The sequence below is a fragment of the Hydra vulgaris genome, chromosome 12 (assembly GCF_038396675.1).
Source record: "Hydra vulgaris chromosome 12, alternate assembly HydraT2T_AEP".
Taxonomy (NCBI): Eukaryota; Metazoa; Cnidaria; class Hydrozoa; order Anthoathecata; family Hydridae; genus Hydra; species Hydra vulgaris.
Genome location: NC_088931.1, coordinates 10,310,015 through 10,326,213, shown reverse-complemented (window position 1 = coordinate 10,326,213; position 16,199 = coordinate 10,310,015). Strand labels below are relative to the sequence as shown.

Below are 16,199 nucleotides of genomic sequence, written 5' to 3'. Positions count from 1 at the left end.
AGAAAATAACGGTTCTGTTTTTTTTTTTGTATACCTGACTATGTAAATCGCTTTTAAGTATTCGGTGAATTGAATTCTTTGAATGAAAATATTCTTTAATATTCTTTAATGTATCATCTTTCTACTTCGAAAGTACTACATTTTTAAAGCTTTTTTAAACATTTTAAAATACTTTTCATAAAATTGAAACAAAATAACTATTTGACAAAATTGAAAATCAGTCTTTGTAGAGGAAAATAAAAATATCCAGTTTTTATTTTATAAAAACTGAATATTTTTAAATAAAAGCAAACTTTTTTTGAATTATTATTTTTTATTACTGTACGCAAACTGGTTTTTATCATTTCTTTTAAAATGTTGAAATATGTTGAAATATGGGCGTCCTATGATTCAACCGAATCGTAAATTTCAATTTAGAACCGAATATGAGAAATTTATTACACAACCGAAAATATTCACGAAAAAAATTAGAACCGAAATAATTTCAATCGAATTTTCATAATTGTAAGTCATAATTGTATTTAGAGCCGAAAAAATTTCGATCGAATTATCAATCGAAATGTCATAAATAATTTTAGAACCGAAAAAATTTCGATCGAAAGTCGTGAAATAAAGTTTTTAAATTAAATTAAAATATAAAAAGAAAGGATTTTGTAATTCGATCCAAATTTTTTCGGTTGTAAAATTCGGCTCTAAAACTTTCGGCGCAAGAAAGGATTTTGTAATTCGATCCTGCAATGAAAGTATACTTTTCGGTTCTAAATTTTTTGGTTGTGAAATATTTCGGGGATATTTTCGAGAATAAGTATTTTCGCCTCTATCATGTGACACGGAAATATGTTAAAATATGTTGAAACATTTTAAAATTTAAATAAGTAAATTAAGTAATATTTTAAGTTTTAATTAAGTACAGAGAAATGTCAAATAAAATGTTTTTTTTTTTGTTTTAAATGTTTTGAAATATTTATGCTTTGGGGAAGGAGGGGGAGGGGGTTTATTTAAAAAAAAGTAATGCGTACGTACGCGGAGGGAGTCTTTGAAAGCGTACATGTTTGTACAAAGGGGGTCCTAAATCAGTGGTTTTACTGCGTACGTACTTTGGATGCCCCCTAAGTAAAAACTGTGTTTTTCTTGACATTTGCATTTATGACAAAAATACTATTTACACTAAACACTATTTTTAAAAAACGAAATCTCGGTCATAAACCGAATTGTCAAATATTGTTTCTTATATTAAATAATGTCCTTGAGATGATTACATAATTATATGATGATTGTATAATAAAACTATACTATGATACAGAATACGACAAAAATTAACACTATAAATTTTTTAACAGAGCTTGTCATTCAAAATCACAGCAAAACTTGAAAACATGTTTTAAAAAACGAGTACAGTTGCTCTCAACGAGGCGAAAATACGAAATATGAATGGAGGTAACTCCGGAGTTACCTCGTTTTGGCACCAAAATAAAGCAATTAATACGCATTATTCTTTTCAATTCTGCGTGATATCCTGAATGATATAAGATCCTGAATGATATAAGAATTGCTTAGATCTAATTCGTTTTTTCACCTACTGGTAGACCTTCTTTTAACCACTATTAATCTCTTTAAACCTTTAAGTTGACCTAAAGTAATATCGTTATTGCGCAACTCTTCCAATCAGTGTTAGATAAAAACAATTGTTTTAATCCGATGAATATAAAAATAAGTAAAAAGGAGTAAAACTATTAAAAATGACATGAAATTTTGTTTTAAAAAAATTCCAAAACAAATTATGGACTATAATAGTTATGATTATTTTTGATTTTATACTTTTGTTCTTTATTTTTATGAATTTTTTTATATATATTTTAGTAATTTCATTGTCTTTTCAATTAAATTTTATTGTGAATTTTATATTGCACTTTAGCCGCGTGTTTATTATTTTCTGGAATTTATTGTTTTAGAAACAATGGTGTACCACGGAAGCTGATTGACACACATAGAGTAATCATGTATATAAATTTAAATGACGAAATAAGGCTGCAAATTTCGGAAATTTATACTATGTTTAAGAAACTTTTTTACGTTTTATTAATCTAGTTTTTTTTTAATTTTATCTTTGTTGTAAACAATTTAGCAGAATTTAAGTTAAATAACATTTTCAACTTACTATTGTAATACTGAACTTTAAAGTTAAACTCATCTCTCTTAATGTTTTTTTTTTTTTTTTTTTTTTAAATAACTTATAAATAAAAAAACAAAACATTGCACCATTATTTAAGATTTAAGATTCAATTGAGTAGTGCTCAAAACGATCATTTTACAAAGGACGGGAACATGATCAAGTCATTTTACAGAGGATGGGAACATGATCAAGTCATTTTACAGAGGACGAGAACATGCCAAAAATTAAGAAAATTTTTTAAAGAAAATAATAAAGAAATCTTTTTATAAACATTCAGTTGAACTCTTGTAATTCGAACTCCTATAATTTGAACAACCATTTAAATCGAACAAATTCTTCTGTCTCCTCCGTGTCTAATATTTAGGATTAAACTCCGAAAAAATCCGAAAACTTTTGTAATTCAAACATATTTTAAGATCCCTTGAGGATTCAAAGTACATGAGTTCAACTGTATACGTCTAATTAGGGGTTGTTAGGACTGAGGATTCCGATTTTTCACTTTCAGGCTACAACAATTTAGTGCTTGAATTAGAGGAGTCCGGTCATTAGATCTAGATTCCTTAAAATCTTAAAGTTCTTGTTACTTTACTCCTGGACGCAAAATGTAGGTCAATTGCTTTTTGTTAATTTAAAGATTTTCCCTTGCAACTCCATCTAATTTACCCTTGCAATTTCAGGTGGGTCGGTATGAATTTGGGCCGGCCTAAATCATGTCGGTCAAAAATTTCAAAATGAGTGAACGCAAGAAAAGAAAGGGAGGAGCTGAAAAATTACGTGATAAAAAATAAATACTGATTCAATCAGCAGCTAATAAATATCTCAAAATAGGTGACTTCATTTCTAAAAGAAATTCCAGTTCAAGCATAGCTCATGAAAGTATAGACAGTGGTGAACAGGCTCTGGTCAGCTCGAATGTTAATCACATACCAACACCGACAGAAACAGATACTATGATTATACTATGGTAGTTGATGAAGTATTAAGTAGTACTTATTTAAGTACTACTTCATTTTGCATATGTTGACAATCTTTCAAATGCTACCGAGGTAGCAGTTGAAAGTTTGTCAACATATATGCAAAATGAGACTCACACTCAGAGCCGAATTGATCCAAACACTAGCTGGATAAAAACCGTAAGCGAACAAATTGTTAATATTGTTGTCGATCAAGCAGAACAACATATAAACTAGTTTTCTCATCCACCATCATCACCCTTCATCCACCATCAACCCTTCTTAACAAATATTTTGAAGTTCATCCAGTCCAATCTGCTGCAGATCCGATTATTATGAAATCTTTTGTGCGTCATAATGGTACGAACCGTAAATCGTTATCTTATTCTGAGGACGATAATGCATTATACTTTTCAATATACTTACAAACATTTTCTTCGATTGACGTACTAAACTCTTTTATAAAAGGAATGACAGATAGAAAACACATTCATCAAAAAGTAGAAGAACATGAAAAATCGACATGCTATAACAAATCAACAGAAGCATATTTTCGATATTTTTCAAAATCTAATGTTCAAAACTTACTGTTTTCCACAAAATTATCAGTACGATGAGAACAAGTTAAAAAGAGACGTCAGGTATTGTTACGAGAAATCATAAAGCTGATTGGTAAACGTGGTCTGAGTTACAGAGGACAGGAGTTTGAAGCGGCATATACATTGTTTGATAAACCACTTGATCGCGGCAACTTTTTAGAAATGGTGTTGCTTGTAAGTAAATAAGACGTCTGTCTAAACGAGCATATAAATACTTGCATTGAGAAAAGTGCAAAACGAAAAGAAACAGGAAGTACTGGAAGAAGTTCCATGGTAACTTTTCTCTCCAAAAGCACAATCACAAAACTAATTCAAATTATGTGTCGCTTGATACAGAAAATCATTGCCTTTCTAGTATTTCACTATTTAATTTATTAAATGACGTAGCAGTTTTTATTCGTGGATCATTTCAGAAAATGAACATTTTTTTGGCGGAAAATCAAAATGACGAATACCATCTCAGGATTTCAACTATTCGTGTAACAAGTTGGTGGTCAAAGGATGCTGCATTTACAAAAATATTTGGCGAGTTTTCAAATCCAGATTCTGGTTTATACGTTAAACGTGTAGTTATATTGTTTCGCACCGAAAACAATTTAAGTTTTATACCTGAGTTTCGTTATTAAGACGAAAGGCTTTAAAGATGGACTCCTGAAATATGAAACGATTTTAACTGCACATATATATTTATGTATTTTTCAGTTAACAACACCACTGTCGAAATATTTGCAAATCGTTAATATGGATATTTTGATGCTTACAACATGGTAACAAAAACTACAGAACAACTAAAAACTTATTCTACAGAGTTTGATACTTTATTTGCAATTACGAATCATTTTGTCAGTAAAGTTAATGAAAAACTTGATTTACAGGATTTGAAAGTACGCTGAGAGAAAAGAGAATCCTGCGAAAAATTGAGTAAACATCTATTGCCATTTGATGAACAAGCAACAGCAGAAAATTTATGTACAGAGCTTACCAGTTTCATTTGGAACTGGGATAGCATTAAAGACTACGTTTTGAGTACGTATGACATAGCGATAGAAAATGTTGAAGAATTTGGAAATAATTTTCATTTCATGTGCTGCCTGCAAAAATTGCACCATTTGCTGTTACCTGGTTTTGATTCAATACAATTTAGTAAATGAAGCATATGCAATATATATATATATATATATATATATATATATATATATATATATATATATATATATATATATATATATATATATATATATATATATATATATATATATATATATATATATATATATATATATATATATATGTATGTATATATATATATATATATGTATATATATGTATGTATATATATATATGTATATATATGTATATATATACATATATATATTCAAAAATGCTTATCCAATAACATAACTCCAAAATCGTTTAAAATAAAAACTCCAATCCATACTAAAAAAGCAAAAAACATAATGAAGGAATACAGTAAAAAACTACTAATTCATGCTCGTAACGAAGCCAAACACAGATTATATTCAAGTAAGAAATTAATTAATGAATTAAATATATTTCTTCAGACAAAAGTAAGATTACACGATTATGAGTTAAATAATAGTATAACCAACAAATCAAAAAATTACCATTATATTAAGAAAAAAACGGAAATGAAAGAAAAATATTATAAATTACAAATTACACCGGTTATAAAAAATACTTTTGATCCTCCCAATCAAGTTATTAAACCTGCTATACTCAATTTAACTAATGTTACTCTGGATAAATCAACAACTGAGCTACTCAATTTAGGTCCAAATTTTGTACCACTGCAGAAAAAAATTCCTTATTTGGATATTATAACTAATATCGAAACTTGCGCTTTACAACTTGAAAAACTTAAAAAACCAACCCAGGCAGAAACTCTACGACAAAACTGTTCAGAAATTTTAACAAATTCACTAAAATTAAAATTAAAAGATAATATAACTAAGCAACAACGTTTTTCCATAAACAAATTAAAAAACAATTCTAATACTAAGATATACCCTTTCGATAAAGACACAGGTTTCGCATTATTAAACCAAAATGATGCATCTCTCAAACTAGAAGAACAAATAAAAAATAACAAAATTATTGATTATGATCCAACATCCACATTGACTACTAAATTTCAAAGACAATTGTGCAAATTAAGAAAAGAAGGTAAGCAAGACACAAATACATACTTTAAAATGTATCCATCAGATTGTAACCCACCAAGGATTTACGGAATGATTAAAGCTCACAAACCAGAAAAAGATTACCCAATGCGCCCTGTTGTATCAACAATTAATACACCACCTTATGGAACATCTGATTATCTTGTTAAAATTATTCAACCGACTCTGAACAAAAATAAAAGTAGACTTATGAATTCTAATAGTTTTGTAAATGAAGCTAAGCAATGGATAATAGATCCTAACGAAGTTCAAGTTTCATTTGATATAGTCAATTTATATCCATCCATACCCATTGACGAAGCAATTCCGGTTATTATTGATATATTAAACGCTGACATTGATGACTTAAAAACTCGAACTAAACTTACTCTTGCAGACATTCACCAATTAATTGAACTTTCATTAAGTATATGCTATTTTTTATATGAAAACAATATCCGAGTAATACCTGATTCAGGTCCTATAGGTTTATCTTTAATGGTTGTTATGGCGGAAGCGTTATTACAAAATATAGAAAGAAAGGCCCTTAACATAGCAAGTGTTTATACATCCGAACCAAAAACTTGCAAGAGATATGTAGATGATTGTCACGCTCGCTTCGCTTCAATAAAACAACAACAAATGTTCCTGAACATCCTTCATGAACAACATCCTGCCATAAAATACACAGTGAAACTTGAAAACGACCTCAAACAACTCAATTTCCCAGATATTAATATTACGAACACAGGCTCTGGAGCTTATGAATTTCAAGTACATCGAAAAGAAGCTATTACAAATGTTCAACTTAAACCTAACTCGAACATTGATCCTAACATTATTATTGGCATTTTCAAAGGATTTTTATGTCGTGCAAAAAGAATTTGCTCTCAAAAACACCTTCAAAAAGAAATTGATTTTCTAATAGACATATTTGTTGAAAATGGCCACGACAAGAACATTCTAAATAATATTACTAAAGACTATTTAAAAAACGGTTCAAAAAACACCACATGTCAACCATTAGATACCCAACCCTTTATAAAACTACCTTGGATACCAATTGTTGGTCCAAAACTTCGTAAAGAATTTCGAAAACAAAACATAAAGTTTATTTTCACATCAACTCCCAATTTAAAAAATATTTTTTGCAACAATAAAACTAGACTACCACTAAACACAAACCATGGCGTATACCAGCTTAAATGTTCATGCGGTTCGATATACATTGGTGAAACTAAAAAGAAGGTGATATCGAGATGTATTGAACACAAGAAAAACAGCTTAAAAGAAAAATGGTCCGGTTCGGGTGCAACTGAACATTCCAAAATATGCCATGGTAAGTTTGATTGGTTGCACCCCAAAACATTATCTGTAGCCCCAGAATATCGAACTCGGAAAATTAGAGAGTCACTCGAAATAAGCAAAGCTAGGGTTCAACAGGAGTTGAGAAATAGTGATGTGGTTCTCAATCGGGATGACGGTGATAACGTGACAACTAAAACCTGGGGGCCGTTTTTTTTTTCTTCTCAATAAAATCTGCTGACGTCAGTTATTTGAGAAAATTTTTTGTATTATATTTTGGCTTTTTAGTGTTATCTTTTTAACGGTTTGTTTTTACTATAACGATTTCTTTGTAACTATTTTATTTATTATACCTGATGACGCTGATCACGATAGATCAGCGAAATATCGAAATAATTATATATTATTAAAAAATAAATATATATATTTAAAAAAGTTTATACGCAGCCGTATTTATTGAATTCTACCCATATTTTAACGTACAACAAGAAAATGACTGTCAAAGATTATATATATATATATATATATATATATATATATATATATATATATATATATATATATATATATATATATGTATATATATATATATATATATATATATATATATATATACATATGTATATACATATGTATATACATATGTATATATATATATATATATATATATATATATATATATATATATATATATATATATATATATATATATATATATATATATATATATATATAGATATGTATATACATATGTATATATATATATATATATATGTCGACTATAACATATTTATGTGAGAATTTGCTCACTTTTTTTGCTTATCTAAGTAGATATGGCTTTTTTAGAATAATAAGAACAAAGAATAATGAACGAAAAGAGTGATGCCCCATGCCAAACCCTCAGTCAATGTAGCAGCACTCTACAGCGAGTCAGGGTATTTGTCAGTCGATGTATGTACTGAAGCCCCCGGCAGCAGGCTATTTCAGTATGACGTCACACTGCTCACCTAAATCAGCAGTATAAGATATATATGTATACCATTTATAACCTCTTAATAGTATTTGAACTGCATCTTATTTTTACTTTTAACAGCTTCGCCTTTTTGCACTCGTTGCATTAAGCTGCCATAGTCTTGGTCATCTTTTCTAAATTTAGTTCTTCCATAGCTAATCACTCACTCGTTTTATTAGACCTACAAAAGTTGTATCTGTGATTTCAAGGAACCTCAGAAAAAGTTCATTTATGTTCAAATTTTTGGAATTCAAATCCACCCAACGCATTAGTGTGATAAACTTGGCTGATATTGCTTGCACTGCATTAAAAAAAAACTTTTCCTGAACATTTGATCACTAACACCTTCAGACAAGTCGGAAACATTTATTGTTAGCATTTAAGGACTAAAATCAACACAAAAGCGTGTAACTACTTGTAAAAGTGGGTTAAATTTAACTCGCCAAGCTACCAAGCCTGAAAAATTTTATTCTTCACATACACACTCTGATATTATTTTGCGGTGTGCTGAAAATGGTAGCCAAAGTTTTGCAAGTGTCAATATATGATTAATGATTTACTCAAAAATTTTCTTTAAAAATTAGATTGTTCTTTTATAGTGTTTTTAAAATCCTTGTTTAAGCAATAACAAGATTTCCGTTTCACATAGACAGCAGAATCAATAATATGGAGCATTGACTTTTCATGCAGCCTAATTTTTTCATTAAGATAACACCACTATAAACTGCCAATAAAGATTTGAATCATGGTTATTACTGTTTGAAGAAAGATTCCACAACCAGTTGAAATATAGCAGGCAAAATAAATTTAATTCTATATTTTATTGACTGATATGGTGATTCAAAATTTAAAAAAAGGGAATATTGTGTTTAATATGACTCCAATTAGTAGCTGAATCTACTGTTAGTATAATAAAAGTTTGTCGAGTTGTTTGCATTTTGCAACAACCTCTGCAATTTCTTTCCGTTTAGCAACTCCAATTTATATCATGTAATTAAAAAAAGTTTAAGTTATGTAGTCATGAAAAACTTGTTGAAGACTGTGTCAATTCAGAAGCATTTAAGTTAATTTTATGAAATGCTTAAGTATTTTCTATTCATAACTTTTTTTATTTTTTTAATAATTTCAAAATTTATGTCATGAAGCATATAATAAAAATAATACATATTAAGGGTCCTGCCAATTAACCTTTTTTCTTTTGAATCAAATCTTAAATCAAACCATCTTTCGATTCGTGAATCGTATCAAATTTCAAATTGATCGAATCAAATTTCTTGTTCCAAAGGATTTGGAATACGAATTTTAGTTTTTTCTCTATAATATATATTACAAAATCAAAATGCGGTTTAAGGGAACAATTTGTCACTTTTTGCCTAAATTAGCCACTCCGTAATTAGTTTGGGTAAAATGTGATTTCACAACTTTTATCTCTTCCCAGGAAAACATTGCTGATTTAAATTGAGGATATAAAAAGGTATAAAATAGCAGTAGAAAAAAACTCTTAAATTGAACCTAATTTCTAGCTGTGTAATAAAGTCATCAATTAGTTTTTATCCCTTGAAAAAATTACTTAATACAGGGCTATTCATTCGTATAATCGCGTCTATTTATTTTTATATGCGTGCTTATTCATTCTTATATGCGCATTTATTCATTTTTTATATGCGTATTCATTCATTTTTTGCACAGTTCAAAATCTTGTCGTTAAGTTAAACAGAGGAGAATTCGACGACATTACTACATTCAAGTCATTTTCTAATAAAAAACGAGGTAAATAAAATCTCAAGCTCAAATAAAAAGTATTATTGAATTATGCGTACAAGAAAACAATTTTTATACGCAAGAAGCAATAAAAGAAAATCTTTCTTCATGTCTTAACCTACTTCTTCAACATGTCTCAGCCTACTACTTCAAGAAAACTCAAACGCTCAGATTTATCAAGAAAGCGTGTTGTGCATGTGCCAGAAGAACGAAACTCAACATGAATTATCAATGCACGCTATGCATTTGCTAGCGAAGTTAACGGAATTTCAAATGAAAAGCTTATTTATTTGGATACAACTGAATTTAATTTGCTTACTAACTGCAAATATGGTTAAAGAGGTACGCCAGCATTTTTACTGTTATCTGCAAATCATGGCAAGAATGCTAGTTTGATTTGTGCTGTTTTAACAATGGAAGTGCTGGCTTATGAAATAAAAACTGGAGATTGGAATGCAGACTCATTTTGTACTTTCATTACCACAATGTTGGCACCAGTGATTAAAAATGCAGATGTGGAAGCGCCGATGCTTGTTATGGACAATTGTATTTCCACTGGAGTTTTTCTATTAGTCAAACACTAGCCTCTCATGGCATAGCTATGAAGTATCTGCCAGCATATACGCCACAGCTTAATCTAATAGAAGAACTTTTTTCTTTTTTAAAGCATACTTACAAACAGGGAGGAATGTCTCGAAATACGGATGGCGTGATCAGTAAACTTAAAAATAATATGGGTACTACAGAGTTTAATTTAGTTCCATTTTACAATCATACGCATAGTTATATAAATCGAACGCTGTTTCGACAACCATTTTTTAAATAAATAGCTGTGGCAACAGCCGAATTTATATTTAAATATATCTATATAAAAACATAAAAGCCTTTTTATTGTTTATATAAAATTATATTAGAGATTTTGTGGGTAATTGACTCGCACATAAACGCACATATAATAATGAATAAACACGCATATAAGAATGAATAAATACGCATATAAAAATGAATAGACGCGCATATGAAAATGAATAACACTGTGAATTCATTAAAACTTACTTATTTTAAAAACGGAGACAAGGTTAGAGATTGACTTGTTTAGAGCAAACTTGTGACATCACTCTTTTGTTTTCCGTGCTTATTTTTGGATTGATTAATTTAATTGTTCCGGTGTTTAACCCAGCTCGTTGTCTTAGAATAGACAACAAGCTGAGTTAACAGGTCGAAATTAAAGAAAATTTTCAGATTGCATTAAAATTCATCTATATGAATTTTAATTCAAACTTTCCCAATTCACTTAAAAAGTTAAAAGCCCATTAATCATCTATTAGAAAAATAAATCGGAGTAATGGAAACTAATTACAAAATGTTGACCTGATAATATATCTAGATTCAAAAGATTTAGCTTCTAGGGATGAAAATGCTATTTCTAAATTATAAATTATATTTCGCGCTTTCTTTTTGTAATTTAGAAATGAAAGTTATAATTGGACTACTAATTTTATTTTTCGAGGGTTTTTTTTTGCAAACCGAATTCAATTAAAAGTTGTACAAAAATGGTAATAGATACCTCATTGGAGCGCTTAAATAATTTAAGTAAATATATTCATAAAACTATTTTAAAGCGCTTAAATTGCTTGCCAAAAGAAAATGCTGCAAAATCATTTGCATTGAACTGCTTAGCATCAAGAAAAAGAAAAATGCGTGTAAGCTCATTTTCATACCATTACCATTACGTATCTTGGAAATATCAGAACGAACTTATTAAGGTGTGCGACAAATTGGTTGTTTGAAAGATTATTCAAGAAATTCAGAAATGAATATACTATACCATCCTTACAGACAGCTCAATTTGTCTCAAAAAAACAAGTTACTTTTATATTTCGTTTTTAGTATTGCCGCAATAGTTAGCAATGGAAAAAAGGAGCAGATAAAGTAAAAATGATATTGAATGTTTTGAAAGAAAATAAGCTTGACATTAAAATTGTTTGTGAAAATTCTGATGCAGAAATATTCAAAAGCTATACCATTTATTCAGCTACAGCCCAGTTCGTTGGAAAATCTTTCAGTTGGAGTCAAGCCAATAATTACATAAACTTTCTCCTATGCGATAGAGCTCAAGGATTGACGCAAAAAAGATTGATCATAAAATCATTTGTCTAAAAGAGTTTTTAAGAATGAAAGTAATGATGAAGTTCATTATCTAATTAAGTGGATAAACTGCTTTGAGTTATTTATTTATGTATGCTGTTTTTACAACTTTTTGGTTTGTTGGCGGTTAACGAGTTGAGTTTTTTTTTTCTTCAATCCACTCAACTCATTTTCGATGCTTAAATGAAAATTCTAAATAGATCTTGATAAAATCCGTTTGTCATATGACGTTGATAGAGAAATCAGAAGTTGCAACAAATTTGCAATTCAATAAAATTATGTTTGTTTAGAAGAAAATGCAAAAAAAAAAAAAAAAATCTAACTCCAAACAAGTTTTTTTCCTTTGGTCTTATAAGAAATCTCTAACAGACGGAGAACTTCGTTTAAAATCTGAGAATCTTGCTATGCTCTACTCAGCAGACTTAAATAAAAATAAATATTCAGAGGAAGTTTGTCATTTTTTTTTCGGTAGAAAAAACCTTCTTACCAGAAAAAAGTCTATTGAACTTTTAAATGAAACTTATAAACAGCATTCAATATTTCCCCAAGAGTGTTTTTACTTTGAATCTTTTTAACCAGTTTATTTCCTGTTTCAACCTCAATAGGCAAAAGATCTTTCAGCAAGGACAATCTGTGTTCCACAATTTGTCATAAGCGATTATGCTAGTTGATGAATCTTTCCATTGAATCAGATTTAGCTAATAGCGTGTATTATGAAAAAGTTATTTCAAACTTTGCCTCGGAAAATAACGTCACTACAGTAATGTCAATGTGATTTTAGATTTTTTTTTAAATAAACAAAATATAAGTCTACTAGCTTGTATGCTATTTATCATTTTAAGACTCGGAGTATGATAGGGCATCCAATAAACTTTTGGACACGGGCATCTCAAAAACTCTGTGCGGGCCTACTAACAATAACTTGTACCGGGTATTTTTATGACTTCATACAAACGAAGTCGTATAGCATAACATGGGTAAAGATCTTTATATTCTTATATATTCTTTCACCGTAAAACAACCTGCTTTATTATTTTTTAGCGATTTAAAAAACTCACAACAAAAAACTTACAAAAGCATGAACTATTGAGAAGATGAAATTGAAGTGCCTTTCGATCTCATTAATTTACATCCTTCAGACCAAGTAAAAAAAGAAATAAATGCCCTTATTGAGAAATTGAAAAATGGCCCTAGTTTCACGTCAAAATTTACCTTTAATGAAATAGAAACACCTTTATAAATATGTCTCTCGCGTATTCTAAAAGCGTTTTTATTTTATTTAAAGTATTTGTGTTCATTTAAAAAACTTTTATTTTTTACATAACACAATATTTATGAACTTGAAGGTTCTGCACTTATTGATTTTGGACCTATGGTAGTAATTGTGGAGTGTTTTAAAGAGTTTAATAAAGACAAAAAAAATTTAAAAAAGCTAAAATAATGTATTATTCTAATCTGCTAAATAAAAATATATTATACATAAAAAAAACATGGTCGATTATAAACGGAGTAACTGGTAAAGAAAAAAGAAATCTTTCAGCATACCTCATAAAATATTTTGTGATAATAAACACATTACAAATGAATCAGATTTTACCATGAACTTAAAAAATACTTTGTAAATCTTGCTCCTAGTCTAGCTTCAAAAGTATTGAAGCCAATAAGAAGTTTGATGAATTTATTCGAGAAAAACTCCTATCATGTATATTAATAGAAAAAATATCCTATAAAGAATTAAATTATTAATTACTTGAAGCTAAGCAAACTTTTATATAAAAATCATTATGGTTTTCTAAAACGATGTTCAACAGAGCATGCTATCATTGAGCTTACAAATAAAATATTTCAATTTTTTGATAAAGAAGAGCATACACCATTTGATACAGTTGACCACAGAATCTTACTATCAAAATGAAAACATAATAGTATCAAAGGACTGATCTATAAAATGTGAAAAAGTTATTTGAGTAACAGAAAGCGTTTTGTAATAAACAAGGAGTCTTCTTGATATTGAGTGTGGGTTCCGTCAAAGCTCAATCTTAGGATCGTTATTGCTTTTAATATATATTAATGATATGTTTAAAGCATTATCTGCAGAATCTTCAATAATGTGTGTTGAAGACACAACTTTTTTTATAACCATAGTAATTTAAAACCGATGTTCAAAACAATGAACTGGAAAACTTAAATTTATGGTTCAGAGCAAATAAACTCTCCTTAAACTGTAACTGTAAAAAAACTAACTACATTTCATAAAACAGGTCGATGAATATCTTTACCGTTAAATTCCATAGTTGCTCATTAACAACATAACAGGAAAACGGGAAAAATATGCAAAGTTTCTTTGTGTTCAAATAGTTAAAAATTTATCATAGAGACATCAAATTAGGCACATTGAATCAAAAATATCATCTACAATAGATATTCTATATAAATCTCACCCATTTCTTGATTTCTGTTCAAAAAAAAACTTTACTTTAGTCTAATTCATACTCGTATCACATATTCTTAGTCATCTCACATATTATTACAATTATTGTGTGTATTAGCCTACACTATAGTGTGAGCTAAAACACACAAAACAAACTTAATCAAACTATAAGGCTTGCAAAACCATGTTGTAGAGCAATTTATTCTCTAAGATTGAACAATCCGTCTAATGTGATGGCAAATATGTCTTAAACTTAAAAAAAATCTTAATTAATCAGATTCTTATTTTTATGTTCAAATATAAAAATAATATGCTACCGAATTCTTTTTTAAACATATTTTTGCATATATTTTTTTTCATATATTCATCACTTTCTCAAAGTTATAATTTGCGCTCATATAGTTTCCATAACTATTATATTAAAAATACTAAAACCCGGTATTCTGAGTTTTCACAAAAACATGGACTAACTTGAAAAATTAAAAGCTAAAAGAATTAAATAGAATACCGTCGTTTAAACGGCAAGCAAAGTTGCATATTCTTGTTTTGTAAAAATGATTGCATTAAATTACATATTATTTTTTTATTACGATTCAGTTGTTGACAAGAGACCAGCAGTAACATAGCCTTCAGCAGTATATCTTTGTAAATAAAAGGAAATTTTGAGATGGTTTAAATTTTGAAAGTATTTTATGCGTGTTGGGGTACTTATACCGACAACAACATTTGCGTCCCCAACATAAAGCAACTTTGTTTTCGCTGTACCATGATCTTTTTTTTAATACTTTTAAGATTCCATTAAATCTTGATGGATTAAACAGTTAAAGTTTCTTGTTTTTCTATTAAAATTTTTTTTAATAGAAAAACAAGTTTTTCTATTAAAAAAAAGATTTCAGTGTGATTTAGCATTTAGAGATTTATCGAGATTTTACTGTCTGATGATATAAAAATGTCGGACAAATGTTAACCTAAGTTGCTAATTTCTATACTACATATATATATATATATATATATATATATATATATATATATATATATATATATATATATATATATACAGTTATTTTCCTGGTAAGTCGAACACCGGATTAATTGAGCTTTTGTTATCTCGAGCTGCTTCATTTGGTCTCTTGAAATCGTCTAACTGATTACTGTTAAAAATTTCTGGTTAAGTTGAACCGTGAATAACTTGAAACTTGTTAAGTTGAATCATTTTTTCCTGCCCTTACTACAAATTCCTTCACTTAACTCGAACTTTTTGTATGGGAAAAAAAGAAATCAAAATAACTTGATTGAAATTTTAGAGCATTATATAGGGTAAAGAGTGGCATATCAGGACAGTGGGGCATAACGGGACAGTTATGCCTAAAATCTCATACCTCATTCAAACGTTTGATCACGTTTTATGAACGCTTATAAAACGTTCAAGAACGTTTTATAAGCGTTCATAAAACGAGCTCGAACGTTTGCAACGTTTGTCGAACGTTCTTGAACGTTTTGTGTTAGCTAGGTTAACTTCGATTATCAATAGCGTTTAATAAAAAACGATGGTAAGAAATTATATAAGAAAGATCAACCATCCAAAATGGGATGAAATGCAGTTTTAGTAATGCGTAAAAAAAAACTTAGAATTAGAA

At 28.8% G+C, this 16,199-nt stretch overlaps 2 protein-coding genes across 3 annotated transcripts in view; both read left to right on the top strand.

The window, feature by feature from the left end:
- LOC100197784 (uncharacterized) overlaps positions 1-2,200 on the top strand; it is a 133,123-nt gene extending 130,923 nt beyond the window's left edge. For both annotated transcript variants that reach the window (XM_065811818.1, XM_065811819.1), the window contains exon 49: positions 1,953-2,200. In XM_065811818.1, the coding sequence (XP_065667890.1) occupies positions 1,953-1,982 (30 nt within the window). In that variant the 3' untranslated portion in view covers positions 1,983-2,200. The remainder of the gene's footprint in view (positions 1-1,952) is intronic.
- Positions 2,201-5,182: 2,982 nt separating this feature from the next.
- Positions 5,183-7,441, top strand: LOC136087948 (uncharacterized). The gene has a single exon (XM_065811579.1). The coding sequence runs from the start codon at positions 5,183-5,185 to the stop codon at positions 7,439-7,441; it is 2,259 nt and encodes a 752-aa protein (XP_065667651.1).
- Positions 7,442-16,199: the final 8,758 nt, after the last annotated feature.